Here is a 14,395-nt window from a genome sequence, read left to right as displayed (position 1 = left end):
CTACATTTGTAGGCTAAGCTGGCTGGAGAGGGGAAATATCAGGGTTAGGAAGAAGGATTCTGTCCCCTCCTGGTTAGGCTGTTGGTTGGTTTTTAAATGGGACTATATGTTTTCTTTCACCTCATACATAGCCTTTTCCCCTTGACAAATTTTTTCTTCCCTAATCCCTCCATTTCAACTATTTCTATTGACAGAACTCATGCTCTATTAGCCTGGTCTAGTTAGACAATGGCAACACAGGGTGCATTAGTCAACCTACAGTTGACATTCATCAGGCTAGAGTTATATGGTAAACTCATTTCACAAAGAAAATGCTGTGGGCTATTCATGCTATTAAAAACATTTTTTTTCTTTCTAATTCTGATTAGCAACTGCTGGCATTAACAATAAAGTTTGCCTTTGGAATCCCTATGTTGTCTCTAAACCAGTGGGTGTCCTTTGGGGCCACTCAGCCAGTGTAATAGCCGTCCAATTCTTTGTGGAAAGAAAACAACTTTTCAGCTTCTCCAAGGATAAAGTAAGTAACATTGTGCTTTTAATTAATTTAGTTTTGCTTCCCCGGTTCCTACCCAAATCAACTCTGGGATCTGAATTTCTCTGAGAGATCGTGTCAGTTTTTAAAATATACTGGCTAGCTACTTATGTTTTTGGAAGTCTATATTTGGAAAAGGTGTTGGTTGATGGTTACTTAACAGTAGTCCTAGACAAGTGGGCAAAGTATTTCATTAAATTTTTTCAAATCATGTACTCAGGGATTTAATCTTTATTGGGCTCTCAATATGTCACACCTTGACAGCTTCCAATGTTCTCACAAATTCAATAGAAAAAACAGAAAATGAAATGTTGCTTTGATAAGATAAAGTCCAGGCATAGGCAATTAAATATTATTGCTTTGATATTGAAGAGACTCAGTTAATTAGAAATTGAAGTTAATCTGAAGAACATCAAGCACATTAAGAACCTTTTAATTAAATGTATCAGTTCATTTCTGTTTTATGATATTGATGAGATATTTTAAATATGGTGGAAAAAAAATATGGCACTAGAGCTGTAGAGTCCAGGTTGAATCCTGACAACACTATTTATTACTTATATCCACTTAGGCAAATTTCTTCATCTCTAAGAGTCTTGACTTTTGTTCCTTGGTAAAGCTTCAATCTTACTAATGCCCAACTTAAAGATCCAGTTAACATGATAGATTTCAAGATAGTTGGTTATGAAGAGGAGGGTGCATATAAAGTGTATTGATGATAGTCTTTGAGACTCTTTGAGTGAATATAAATTTTTGTTGTATGCTAAAATATATGCAAATATAAATTACATAGAAATTCATCTTCAACTCCTTAGCCACATCCCATAAATTCTACCAAAAATTCTACCAAAATTAACCACCATAAATTCTACCAAACTTACTTATTTTACTGTATTACCTAGCATGTAAACTTTTTCTTGAACTTCAACAATCAGCTGCCAATTTCTGTTGATTTTACCATCAAAATGTTTATCAGTTTCACCTCTCCATCTCAGTTGCTACTGCTGTAATTCAAAATCTTATCTTCTTTTCCTCAAAATACTGCAAAGGTTTTCTAATATATCTCTCTATTTTCAGAATGATCTGACTCTACTCTGCCCTCCATTCTGCTAATTTGCAAGTAGCTTGCAGAAAAATTCTTCAGTCTTTCATCTCTGCCCTCTATTTAAATATGAACTCTAAAATTCTTAAACTTTTATACAAAGCTCCCCCCATCTACTAGCCCCACTACACTTCCCGCTTTTCTCCTTCAAATTCATTTAATGCTCCAATCATATCAAATTATTATCTTTTCTCACCATGCAGTTTCATGGCTTTGCAACATGCTCTTCCTTCTGCCTTCAATTCCCTGTCTTCTATTAATTGGCAGATGCCTATTTATCCTCCACATTTTGGACTTTTTGAAGTCTCTTATGCAGACGTAGGTGTTTCTTTCTGTGTGCTCCTGTTGCATTTGTGTGTCTCTCATTACAGCAGGTATCATACTGTACTGATATTGTTAGTTTGCTTTCTTAAGATGCATCAGTATTGAAAATGTAAAATAGGGATGGAGCAAGATCATCGGATAGAAGGCCCCACCAATGGTCTCCCCCAGTAGGAACACCAAATTTAACAACTATCTACACATACACAAAAACACCGTCATAAGAACCAAAAAAATCAGGTGAGCACTCACAGTACCTGGTTTTAACTGAAAGGATCACCAAAGAGGGTAGGAAATACAGTCTCCAATTACCAATGCCACCCCTTCCCTTTTCCCACCACAGTGTCTGTGTGGCATGGACCACAAGGACTGCAACTCCTAGGTGAGTCGTAGTGCCTGAGATGGGCTAAAAGCCAGTAGACTTGGGGGAAGGGTGGGGGGACATGACTTACTGAGACACCAGCCAGGGCAGCTAAAGGAGCGCTTGTACCACGACTCCCCCAACCCCAGGCAGCACAATTCACAACTTCAAAAGAGACCCCTTCCTTCCACTTGAGGAGAGGAAAGAAATGAGTAAAGAGGACTTTTGTCTTGCATCTTGGATACCAGCACAGCCACAATAAGATAGGTCCCTGGTCAGAATTGTGAGGTGCCCCCCTTCCAGGCCCTAGCTCCCAGATAACATTTCTAGACATATCCTGGGCCAGAAGGGAACCCACTACCTTAAGGAAAGGACCGAGTCCTGGAAGGACCCATCACTTGTTGACTAAAGAGTCCTTGAGCTCTAAATAACCAGCAGGGATAGCCAGATAGTACACCATGGAACTTGGGTGAGACTGAGATGTGTTGACTTCAGGTGAGACATGGAATATTACTATCTGTGGTGGCTACAGTGAGACACTTCTATTTGAGAAAAGCAGAAGTAAAGTAAAGGTGATTTCCTTGAGCTCTAAATAACCAGCAGGGATACCCAGATAGTACACCATGGAACTTGGGTGAGACTGAGATGTATTGACTTCAGGTGAGACATGGAATATTACTCTCTGTGGTGGCTACAGTGAGACATTTCTATTTGAGAAAAGCAGAAGTTAAGTAAAGGTGATTTTTGTCTAGCACCTTAGGTACCAGATCAACCATAGTGAGATAGAGCACCAAGCGGGTCCATGATTCTAGGCGTTGGCCCTTGGACAGCATTTCTTGACATGCTCTGAGCCATAGGGGAGCCCACTGCCCTGAAGGGTGAGTCTCAGGCTTGGCCGACTTCACCACAAGCTGACCGAAGAGCCTTAATCCTTAAGTGAACAATGGCAGTAGTGTAGCAGTTCTCCCCATGGGACAGTGGTGGTGGTGGTCAAGAAGTGAGGCTCCTCTGCCTATGAAAATGGGAGGGAAGAGTGGGAAGAACTGAATTTTGTGGTTTGAGTGCCAGTTCAGTCATAGTAAAGTAGAACACCGAGTAGATTTCTAAGGTTTTTGACTATAGCCCTGGTTCCTGGACAGCATCTCTGGACCTGCCTGGGACCTGAGGGAACTAACTGCCCTGAAGGGAAGGACACAAGGCTGTCTGCTTAACCACCTGCTGACCATAGAGCCCCAGAGCCTTGGGAAAACATAGGTAGTAGCCAGGTAGTGGTTACAGCAGGCTTTTGGCAAGACCCAGTGCTGTGCTGGCTTCATATCTGACCCAGCACAGTCTCAGTGGTGATGGCCACATAAGTGCCTGTGTCACTCCACCGTCAGCCCCAAGTGGCTCAGAATAGAGACAGAGAGACTCTATTTGTTTGGTAGAAAGTAAGGTGAGAGAATAAGAGCCTGTCTAGTAATCTAGACACTTCTGGATTTTATCCAAGATTCCAAACTGGGACCTTTATGAGTCTGCAAGAACTACAGCATTACTGGGTTTGGGGTGCTCCCTAATGAAGATACAGCTATATCACAACACTCAAGTCCTTTCAAATATCTGGAAAGCCTCTCAAAAAATGTATTAGTCCATTTTCACACTGCTACAAAGAACTATGAGACTGGGTAATTTATAAAGAAAAGAAGTTTAATTGATTCATGTTTCCACATGGCTGGGGAGCCCTCAGGAAGCTTACAATCATGGTGGAAGGTGAAGGGGAAGCAAGGCACATCTTTCATGGCAGCAGGAGAAAGAGAGTGGGGTAGGGGAACCACCATACACTTTTAAACAATAAGATCTCATGAGAACTCACTTACTGTCATGAGAACAGCATGAGGAAACTGCTCCAATGATCGAATCACCTCCCTACCTCCACACATGGGGATTACAATTTGAGATGAGATTTGGGTGGGGACACAGAGCCAAATCACATCATTCCACCCTGGCCCCTCCCAAATCTTATGTCCTTCTCACATTTCTTTTTTCTTTTCTTTTCTTTTTTTTTGAGATGGAATCTTGCTCTGTCACCCAGGCTGGAGTGCAGTGGTGTGATCTCGGCTCACTGCAACCTCTGCCTCCTAGGTTCAAGCAATTCTCCTACCTTAGTCTCCAGAGTAGCTGGGACTACAGGCACCTGCCACCATGCCCAGCTAATTCTTTGTATTTTCAGTAAAGACAGGGTTCACCATGTTAGCCAAGATAGTCTTGATCTCCTGACCTCGTGATCTGCCCACCTCAGCCTCCCAAAGTGCTGGGATTACAGGCATTAACCACTGTCCCCAGCCCAACCTTCTCACATTTCAAAACACAATCATGCCCCCATCATGGTCCCCCAAAGTCTTAACTCATTCCAATATTAACCCAAAATCCTAATTCCAAAGTCTTATCTGAGACCATGCAAGTCCCTTCTGCCTATGAGCCTGCAAATGCTAAAGCAATTTAGTTATTTCCAAGATACAATGGGGATACAGGCATTGAGTAAATGTTACCATTCCAAAAGGGAGAAATTGGCCACAACAAAGGGGCTACAAGCCTCATGCAAGTCCAAAACCCAGCAAGACACTCACTGAACCTTAAAGTTCCAAAATTTCCTTTTACTCCATGTCTCACATACAGGGCATGCTAAAGCAAGGGGTGGGCTCCCTGGCCTTGAGCAGGGAGATTTGCTCCTGTGGCTCTGCAGGGTACCATCCTTGTGGCTGCTTTTACAAGCTGGTGTTGAGTGTGTGTGGCTTTTTCAGGTGCACGATGCAAGCTGTCGGTGGATCCACCCTTCTGGAGTCTAGAGAATGGTGGCCCTCTTCTCACAGTTCCACTAGTCAGTGCCCCAGGGGGACTATCTGTGGGAGCTCCAACCCCACATTTCCCCTCTGAACTGCCTTAGCGGAGGCTTTACATGAGGGCTCCCTGCAGCCAACTTCTGCCTGGACATCCAGGCATTTTTGTACATCCTCTGAAATCTAGGCAGAGGCTCCTAAAGCTCAACTCTTGTCTTCTGAGCACCCACAGGCTCAACACCATGTGGAAGCTGCCAATGCTTGGAGCTTGCACCCTTTGAAGTCACAGCCCTAGCTGTACCTTGGCCCCTTTTAGCTAAGGCTGGAGCTGGAGCAGCTGGGATGCAGGGTACCATTCCCTGAGGCTGCACAGAGGCAGCAGGACCCTGGGCCAGGCCCATGAAACCATTATTCCCACTTAGGCCTTTGGGCCTGTGACGAAGATCTCCGAAATGCCCTGGAGACATTTTCCCCATTGTCTTGGCTATTAACATTTGGCTCCTTGTTACTTATGTAAATTTCTGCAGCCAGCTTGAATTTTTCCCTAAAAAATGGGATTTTCTTTTCTTTTTTTCTCTTTTTTTCCATTTTGAGTTTATTTTATGAAAGTTGTAAAGTATGGCAAACATCTTTATTTATTTATTTATTATTATACTTTAAGTTTTAGGGTACCTGCGCACAATGTGCAGGTTAGTTACATATGTATACATGTGCCATGCTGGTGTGCTGCACCCACTAACTCATCATCTAGCATTAGGTATATCTCCCAGTGCTATCCCTCACCCCTCCCCCCACCCCACAACAGTCCCCAGAATGTGATGTTCCCCTTCCTGTGTCCGTGTGTTCTCATTGTTCAATTCCCACCTATGAGTGAGAATATGCGGTGTTTGGTTTTTTGTTCTTGTGATAGTTTACTGAGAATGATGATTTGCAATTTCATCCATGTCCCTACAAAGGACATGAACTCATCATTTTTTATGGCTGCATAGTATTCCATGGTGTATATATGCCACATTTTCTTAATCCAGTCTATCATAGTTGGACATTTGGGTTGGTTCCAAGTCTTTGCTATTGTGAATAGTGCCACAATAAACATACGTGTGCATGTGTCTTTATAGCAGCATGATTTATAGTCCTTTGGGTATATACCCAGTAATGGGATGGCTGGGTCAAATGGTATTTCTAGTTCTAGATCCCTGAGGAATTGCCACACTGACTCCACAATGGTTGAACTGGTTTACAGTCCCACCAACAGTGTAAAAGTGTTCCTATTTCTCCACATCCTCTCCAGCACCTGTTGTTTCCTGACTTTTTAATGATTGCCATTCTAACTGGTGTGAGATGGTATCTCACTGTGGTTTTGATTTGCATTTCTCTGATGGCCAGTGATGGTGAGCATTTCTTCATGTGTTTTTTGGCTGCATAAATGTCTTCTTTGAGAAGTGTCTATTCATGTCGTTCGCCCACTTTTTGATGGGGTTGTTTGTTTTTTTCTTGTAAATTTGTTTGAGTTCATTGTAGATTCTGGATATTAGCCCTTTGTCAGATGAGTAGGTTGGGAAAATTTTCTTCCATTTTGTAGGTTGCCTGTTCACTCCGATGGTAGTTTCTTTTGCTGTGCAGAAGCTCTTTAGTTTAATTAGATCCCATTTGTCAATTTTGGCTTTTGTTGCCATTGCTTTTGGTGTTTTAGACATGAAGTCCTTGCCCATGCCTATGTCCTGAATGGTAATGCCTAGGTTTTCTTCTAGGGTTTTTATGGTTTTAGGTCTAATGTTTAAGTCTTTAATCCATCTTGACTTGATTTTTGTATAAGGTGTAAGGAAGGGATCCAGTTTCAGCTTTCTACATATGGCTAGCCAGTTTTCCCAGCACCATTTATTAAATAGGGAATCCTTTCCCCATTGCTTGTTTTTCTCAGGTTTATCAAAGATCAGATAGTTGTAGATATGCGGTGTTAATTCTGAGGGCTTTGTTCTGTTCCATTGATCTATATCTCTGTTTTGGTACCAGTACCATGCTGTTTTGGTTACTGTAGCCTTGTAGTATAGTTTGAAGTCAGGTAGTGTTATGCCTCCAGCTTTGTTGTTTTGGCTTAGGATTGACTTGGCGATGCGGGCTCTTTTTTGGTTCCATATGAACTTTAAAGTAGTTTTTTCCAATTCTGTGAGGAAAGTCATTGGTAGCTTTATGGAGATGGCATTGAATCTGTAAATTACCTTGGGCAGTATGGCCATTTTCACGATATTGATTCTTCCTACCCATGAGCATGGAATACTCTTCCATTTGTTTGTATCCTCTTTTATTTCATTGAGAAGTGGTTTGTAGTTCTCCTTGAAGAGTTCCTTCACATCCCTTGTAAGTTGGATTCCCAGGTATTTTATTCTCTTTGAAGCAATTGTGAATGGGAGTTCACTCATGATTTGGCTCTCTGTTTGTCTGTTGTTGGTGTATAAGAATGCTTGTGATTTTTGTACATTGATTTTGTATCCTGAGACTTTGCTGAAGTTGCTTATCAGCTTAAGGAGATTTTGGGCTGAGACAATGGGGTTTTCTAGATATACAATCATGTCATCTGCAAAGAGGGACAATTTGACTTCCTCTTTTCCTAATTGAATACTCTTTATTTCCTTCTCCTGCCTAATTGCCCTGGCCAGAGCTTCCAACACTATGTTGAATAGGAGTGGTGAGAGAGGGCATCCCTGTCTTGTGCCAGTTTTCAAAGAGAATGCTTCCAGTTTTTGCCCATTCAGTATGATATTGGCTGTGGGTTTGTCATAGATAGCTCTTATTATTTTGAGATACGTCCCATCAATACCTAATTGATTGAGAGTTTTTAGCATGAAGGGTTGTTGAATTTTGTCAAAGGCCAGGTTTTGCTTTTCTACCACGTGATTAGGTTGCAAATTTTCCAAACTTTTATGTTCTGCTTCCCTTTAAACATAATTTCCAACTTCAGACTATCTCTTTGGAATGAATATGACTGTATGCTTTCAGAAAAAACCAGGTCACATCTTGAATGCTTTACTGCTTTGAAATGTCTTCTGCCAGATACCCTAAATCATGTCTCTCAAGTTCAAATTTCTACAGATATCTAGGGCAGGGGCAAAATGCCACCAGTGTCTTTGGTAAAGAATAGGAAGATTGACCTTTGCTCCAGTTCCCAGTAAGGTCCTCATCTCCATCTGAGACCACCTCAGCATGAACTTCATTGTCCATATCACTATCAGCATTTTGGTCAAAACAATTTGACAAGTCTCTAAGAAGTCCCAAATGTTTCCACATCTTCCTGTCTTCTTACGAGCCCTTCAAACTTTTCCAACTTTTGCCCATTACCCAGTTCCAATGTTGCTTCCACATTTCCAGGTATCTTTATAGCAGCACTCCACTTTCCCAGTGCCAATTTTCTGTATTAGTTTGTTCTCACATGGCTATAAGGAAGTACCTGAGACTGGCTAACTTATAAAGGAAAGAGGTTTCATTGACTCACAGTTGCTCATGGCTGGGGAGACTTCAGGAAACTAAAATCATGGAAGAAGGTGAAGGGGAAGCAAGGCACATCTTACATGGTAGCAGGAGAGGCAGAACGAGAGAGGGGAACCACCACACACTTTTAAACCATCAGATCTTGTGACAATTCCCTCACTATCATGAGAACAGCATGGGGGAACCTCCCCCATGATCCAGTCACCTACAACTAGGTCCTTCCGTCAGCACATGGGGATTACAGTTTGAGATGAGATTTGGGTGGGAACACAGAGCCAACCATATCAGATAGCTACAAATAAGCCAAGACAGTGAAGACTACAATAAACACCTAACTCTTCAATGCCCAGACACCAAAGAACAGCTACTAACATCAACACCATCCAGGAAAACATGACCTCACTAAATGAACTAAATAAGGCACAATAACACATCCTGGAGAAACAGAGATATGTGACCATTCAGATGGAGAATTCAAAATAGCTGTGTTGAGGAAACTCAAAGATATTCAAGATAACACAGAGAAGGAATTCAGAATTCTATCAGATAAATTTAACAAAGACATTAACATTGTTAAAAAAATCAAGCAGAAATTCTAAAGTTGAAAAATGGAATTGACAAACTGAAGAATGTGTCAGTGTTTTAATAGCAGAATCAATCAAGCAGAAGAAGGAATTAGTGAGCTTGAAGACAGGATATTTAGAAATTCAGTCAGAGGAGGCAAAAGAAAAAAAATGAAAATGAATGAAGCACACCTTGAAGATCTAGAAAACAGTCTCAACAAGACAAATCTAAGAGTTATTGGACTTAAAGAGGAAGTTGAGAGAGAAACAAGGTAGAAAGTTTATTTAAAGGGATAATAACAGAGAACTTCCTAAACCTAGCAAAATATATCAATGTCCAAATACAAGAAGGCTATAGAACACCAAGCTGATTTAACCCAAAGAACACTAACTCGAGGCATTTAATAATCAAACTCCCAAAGGTCAAGGATAAAGAAAGAATCCTAAGGGCAGTAAGAGAAAAGAAAGAAATAACATAAAATAGAGCTTCAATATGTCTGGCAGCAAAATTTTCAGGGAAATCTTACAGGCCAGGAGAGAATAGCATGACATATTTAAAGTTCTGAAGGAAAATAACTATATCTTGCAAAAATATCCTTCAAACATGGAGAAATAAAGACCTTACCAGACAAATGAAAGCTGAAGGATTTCATCAATATCAGACCTTCCTACAAGAAGTGCTAGAGGGAGTTCTTCAATCTGAAAGAAAGGAATGTTAATTAGCAATAAGAAATCATCTGGCCAGGAACAGTTGTTCATGCCTGTAATCCCAGCACTTTGGGAGACCGATGTGGGAGGATCGTAGGGCAAAAGATGGAGACCGTCCTGGCCAACATGGTGAAACCCCGTCTCTACTAAAAATACAAAAATTAGCTGGGCGTGGTGGTGTGCACCTGTAGTCCCAGCTACTCAGGAAGCTGAGGCAGGAGAATCTCTTGAACCCAGGAGGTGGAGGTTTCAGTGAGCTGAGATGGTGCTATTGCACTCCAGCTTGGCGACAGAGTGAGACTCCATCTCAAAAAAAAAAAAAAAAAAAAAAGAAAAAGAAATCATCTAACGGTACAAAATTCAGTGGTAATAGTAAGTACACAAAAAAACCACAGAATATAACCCTGTAACTGTGCTGTGTAAGCTATTGTTATCTGAAGTAGAAAGATTAAATGATGAACTAATCAAAAATAACTACAATAACTTTTCAAGACATAGACAGTACAATAAGATATAAATAGAAACAACAGAAAGTTAAAAAGTTAAGGAGGATGAAGTTAAGATATAGGGTCTTTATTAGTTTTCTTTTTGCTTGTTGGTTTGTTTATATAAACAGTGTTAAGTTGCTATCAGTTTAAAATAACAGATTATAAGATAGTGTTTTCAAGCCTCATGGTAACCTCAAACTAAAAAACATACAAGGAATACACAAAAAATACAAAGCAAGAAACTAAATCATATGACCAGTGACAATCACCTTTACTATAAGGAAGACAGGAAGGAAAGAAAGAAGGAAGAGAAGACCAGAAGACAACCAGAAAACAAATAACAAAATGGCAGAAGTAAGTCTTTACTTGTCAATAATAGCATTGAATGTTAATGGACTAAACTTTCCAATCAAAGGACATAGCAGAGTGATTGGATAAAAAAATAACAAGACCCAATTATCTATTGCCTACAAGAAACACACTTAACCTATAAAGACACACACTGACTGAAAATAAAGGAAGGAAAAATGATATTCCATGCCAGAATGGAAGAACAGGAGTCCCTATATTCATATCAGACAAAATAGATTTCAGGCCAAACCTATAAGGGACAAAGAAATCATTATATTATGATAAATGAATTAGTTCAGCAAGAGAATATAACAATTGTAAATATATGTGTACCCAAAACGGGAGCACCCAGATATATAAAGCAAATTTTATTAGACTTAAATAGAGAGATAGACCACAATACAACAATAGCTGGAGACATCAACACCTGTTTTTCAGCATTGAGAAGATCTTCCAGACAGAAAATCAACAAAGAAACATCAGACTTTGCACTATAGAAGAAATGGACCTAATAGATATTTACAGAACTTTTCATCCAACTGCTGAAGAATACAAAATCTTTTTCTGACTACATGAATCATTCTCAGAGATAGACCATATGTTAGGTCATGAAACAAGTCTTAAAACATTCAAAAAATTTAAATAATATCAAGCATCTTCTCTAATCACAAGGTACTAAAACTAGACATCAATAACAAGAGTAATTTTGGAAATTGTACAAATACATGGAAATTAAACAATATTCTCCTGAATGACCAGTATGTCAATAAAGAAACTAAGAAGGAAATTGAAAAATTACTTGAAACAAATGACAATGGAAACATGGCATACCAAAACCTATGGGATACAGTAAGAGGAGTACTAAAAGAGAAGTTTACAGCTGTCATTAAAAAAGAGAAAAAACTTCAAATAAACAACCTAATGGTGCCTCTTAAAGAATTCAAAAAACAAACCAAACCCCAGATCTGTAGATGAAAAAATAAAGATCAGAGCAGAGATAAATGAAGTTGAAATGAAGAAAGAATACAAAGATCAATGAAATGAAAAGTTGGTTTTGGAAAAGATAAACAAAATTGACAAAACTTTAGCCAGACTAACTTAGCCAGACTAACTTTCTAGCCAGAAAAAAAAGAGAGAAAACCCAAATAAAATATAAAAGTACAGATGAAAAAGGATATATTATTACTGACACCACTGAAATTCAAATGATTATTAATGGCTAGTATGAGCCACTATATGTTAATAACTTGACAAATCTGGAAGAAATGGATAAATTCCTAGACATATACAAACTACCAAGATTGAACCATAAACATTTTCAAAACCTGAACAGACTAAAAACAAGTAATGAGACTGAAGCCATAGTTAAAAGCCTCTCAACAACAAAAAGCCCAGGACCCAAGGGCTTTGCTGCTGAATTTTACCAAACATTAAAAGAAGAACTGGTACCAATCCTACTCAAACTATTCCACAAAGTAAAGGAGGAAGGAATACTTCCAAACTCATTCTACAAAACCATTATTACCCTGATACCAAAACCAGACACAGACACATCAGAAAAGAAAACCACAGGCAGATAGCCCTCATAAACATTGATGCAAAAATCCTCAGCAAAATACTATCAATTCAAATTCAACAACACATTTAAAAAATCATTCATTATGACCAAGTGGGATTTATCCCAAGGTTGCAAGAATAGTTCCATATATGCAAATCAATCCATTTGATACATGATGTCAATGGAATGAAGGACAAAAACTAAATAATCGTTTCAATTGATTCTGAAAAAGCATTTGATAAAATTCCACATCTCTTCATGATTTAAAAAACTCAAAAAGTTTTGATATAGAAGAAACATAACTCAACATAATAAAAGCCATATATAAAAGACCAACAGCTAATATCATATTGAAATGGGAGAAAGTTGAAAGCCTCCCATCTAAGATCTGAAGAATGCCCACTGTGTTATTCAATATAGTACTGTAAGTCCTAGCTAGAATAATCAGACAAGAGAAATATAAAAAGGGCATCCAAATTGGAAATGAAGAAAGCACATTATCCTTATTTGCAGATAATAACATCTTGTATTTGGAAAAACCACTCCACCAAAGAACATTAGAATGGTAAGCAAATTCAGTAAAGTTGCAGGATACAAAATCAACATAATCAGTTGCATTTCTATATGCCAACAACAATCTGAAAATCAAGAAAGTAATCCCGTTTAGAATAGCTACAAATAAAATTAAATATCTAGGAATAAACTTAACCAAAAGAGTGAAGGATTTGTACGATGAAAAGTATAAAACATTAATGCAAGACATTGAAGAAGCTACAAAAATGGAAAGATATTCCATGTTCATGGTCTGGAAGAAAAATATTGTTAAAATGTCCATATTACCAAAAGCAATATACAGATTTAATGCAATCCCTGTCAAAATACCAATGACATTCTTCACAGAAATAGGAAAAACAATCCTAAAATTTATGTGGAATCACAGAAGACCCAGAATAGCCAAGGCTATCCTAAGCAAACAGAATAAAAGTGAAGGAATCACACTAACTGACTTCAAATTATACTATGGAGCTACAGTACCCAAAACGTCATGACACTGGCATAAAAACAAACACATAGACCAGTGGAATAGAATGGAGAATCCAGAAATAAATCCATACATCTACAGTGAATTCATTTTAGACAGTGGTGCCAAGAACATATATTGAGGAAAAGACAGTTTCTTCAATAAATGGTGCTGGGTAAATTGAATATCTATACGCAGAAGATAATATTAGACACCTAAATCTTGTCATATACAAAAATTAAATCCAAATTGATTATAGATTTAAATCTAATACCTCAAACTATGAATCTGCTAAATAAAAACATTGGAGAAACTGTCCAGAATATTGGACTAGGCAAAAATTTCTTGAGCAATACCCCACAAGCACAGGCAACTGAAGAAAAAATGGACGAGTGGGATCACATTAAGTTAAAATGCTTCTGCGCAGCAAAATATACAATCAATAAAGTGAAGAAACAACCCACAGAACGGGAGAAAATATTTACAAACTATCCATCTGACAAGGGATTAATAACCAGAATATACAAGGAGCTCAAACAACTCTAGGAAAAAAAAACTAACAATCTGATTAAAAATGGGCTAAATACCTGAACAGACATTTCTCAAAAAAAGACAAATGGCAAACAGGCATATGAAAAGGTGCTCGATATTATTTATTATCAGAGAAATGCAAATCAAAATTACAATGAGATATCAAATTTACAATGTTACCCCAGTTAAAAATGGCTTATATCCAAAAGACAGGCAATAACAAATGCTGGTGAGGATGTGGATAAAAGGCTACTCTCATGCATTGTTGGTAGGAACGTAAATTGGTAAAACCACTATAATAGAGCTAAAAATTGAGCTGCCGTATGATCCAGCATTCCCACTACTAGGTATATACCCCAAAGAAAAGAAATCAGTATATCATATAGGTATCTGCACTTCCATGTTTATTGCAGCACTGTTAACAATAGCCAAGATTAGGAAGCAACCCAAGTGTCCATCAGAAGATAAATGGATTAAGAAAATGTGGTATTTACAAACAGTAGAGTACTACTCAGTCATAAAAAAGCGTAAGATCCTGTCATTTGCAATAACATGGT

The 14,395-nt window shown here is 38.6% G+C and overlaps 1 protein-coding gene across 1 annotated transcript in view; it reads left to right on the top strand.

The window, feature by feature from the left end:
- The window catches only part of WDR49 (WD repeat domain 49), a 182,063-nt gene that overhangs the window by 57,978 nt on the left and 109,690 nt on the right, over positions 1-14,395 (top strand). The window contains exon 7 of the mRNA XM_034957691.3: positions 369-517. Within this exon, the coding sequence (XP_034813582.1) occupies positions 369-517 (149 nt within the window). The remainder of the gene's footprint in view (positions 1-368; positions 518-14,395) is intronic.

Source organism: Pan paniscus, chromosome 2, assembly GCF_029289425.2.
Source record: "Pan paniscus chromosome 2, NHGRI_mPanPan1-v2.0_pri, whole genome shotgun sequence".
NCBI classification, from domain to species: domain Eukaryota; kingdom Metazoa; phylum Chordata; class Mammalia; order Primates; family Hominidae; genus Pan; species Pan paniscus.
Note: the sequence above shows the minus strand (reverse complement) of the source record. Positions and strands in the feature narration are given on the sequence as shown.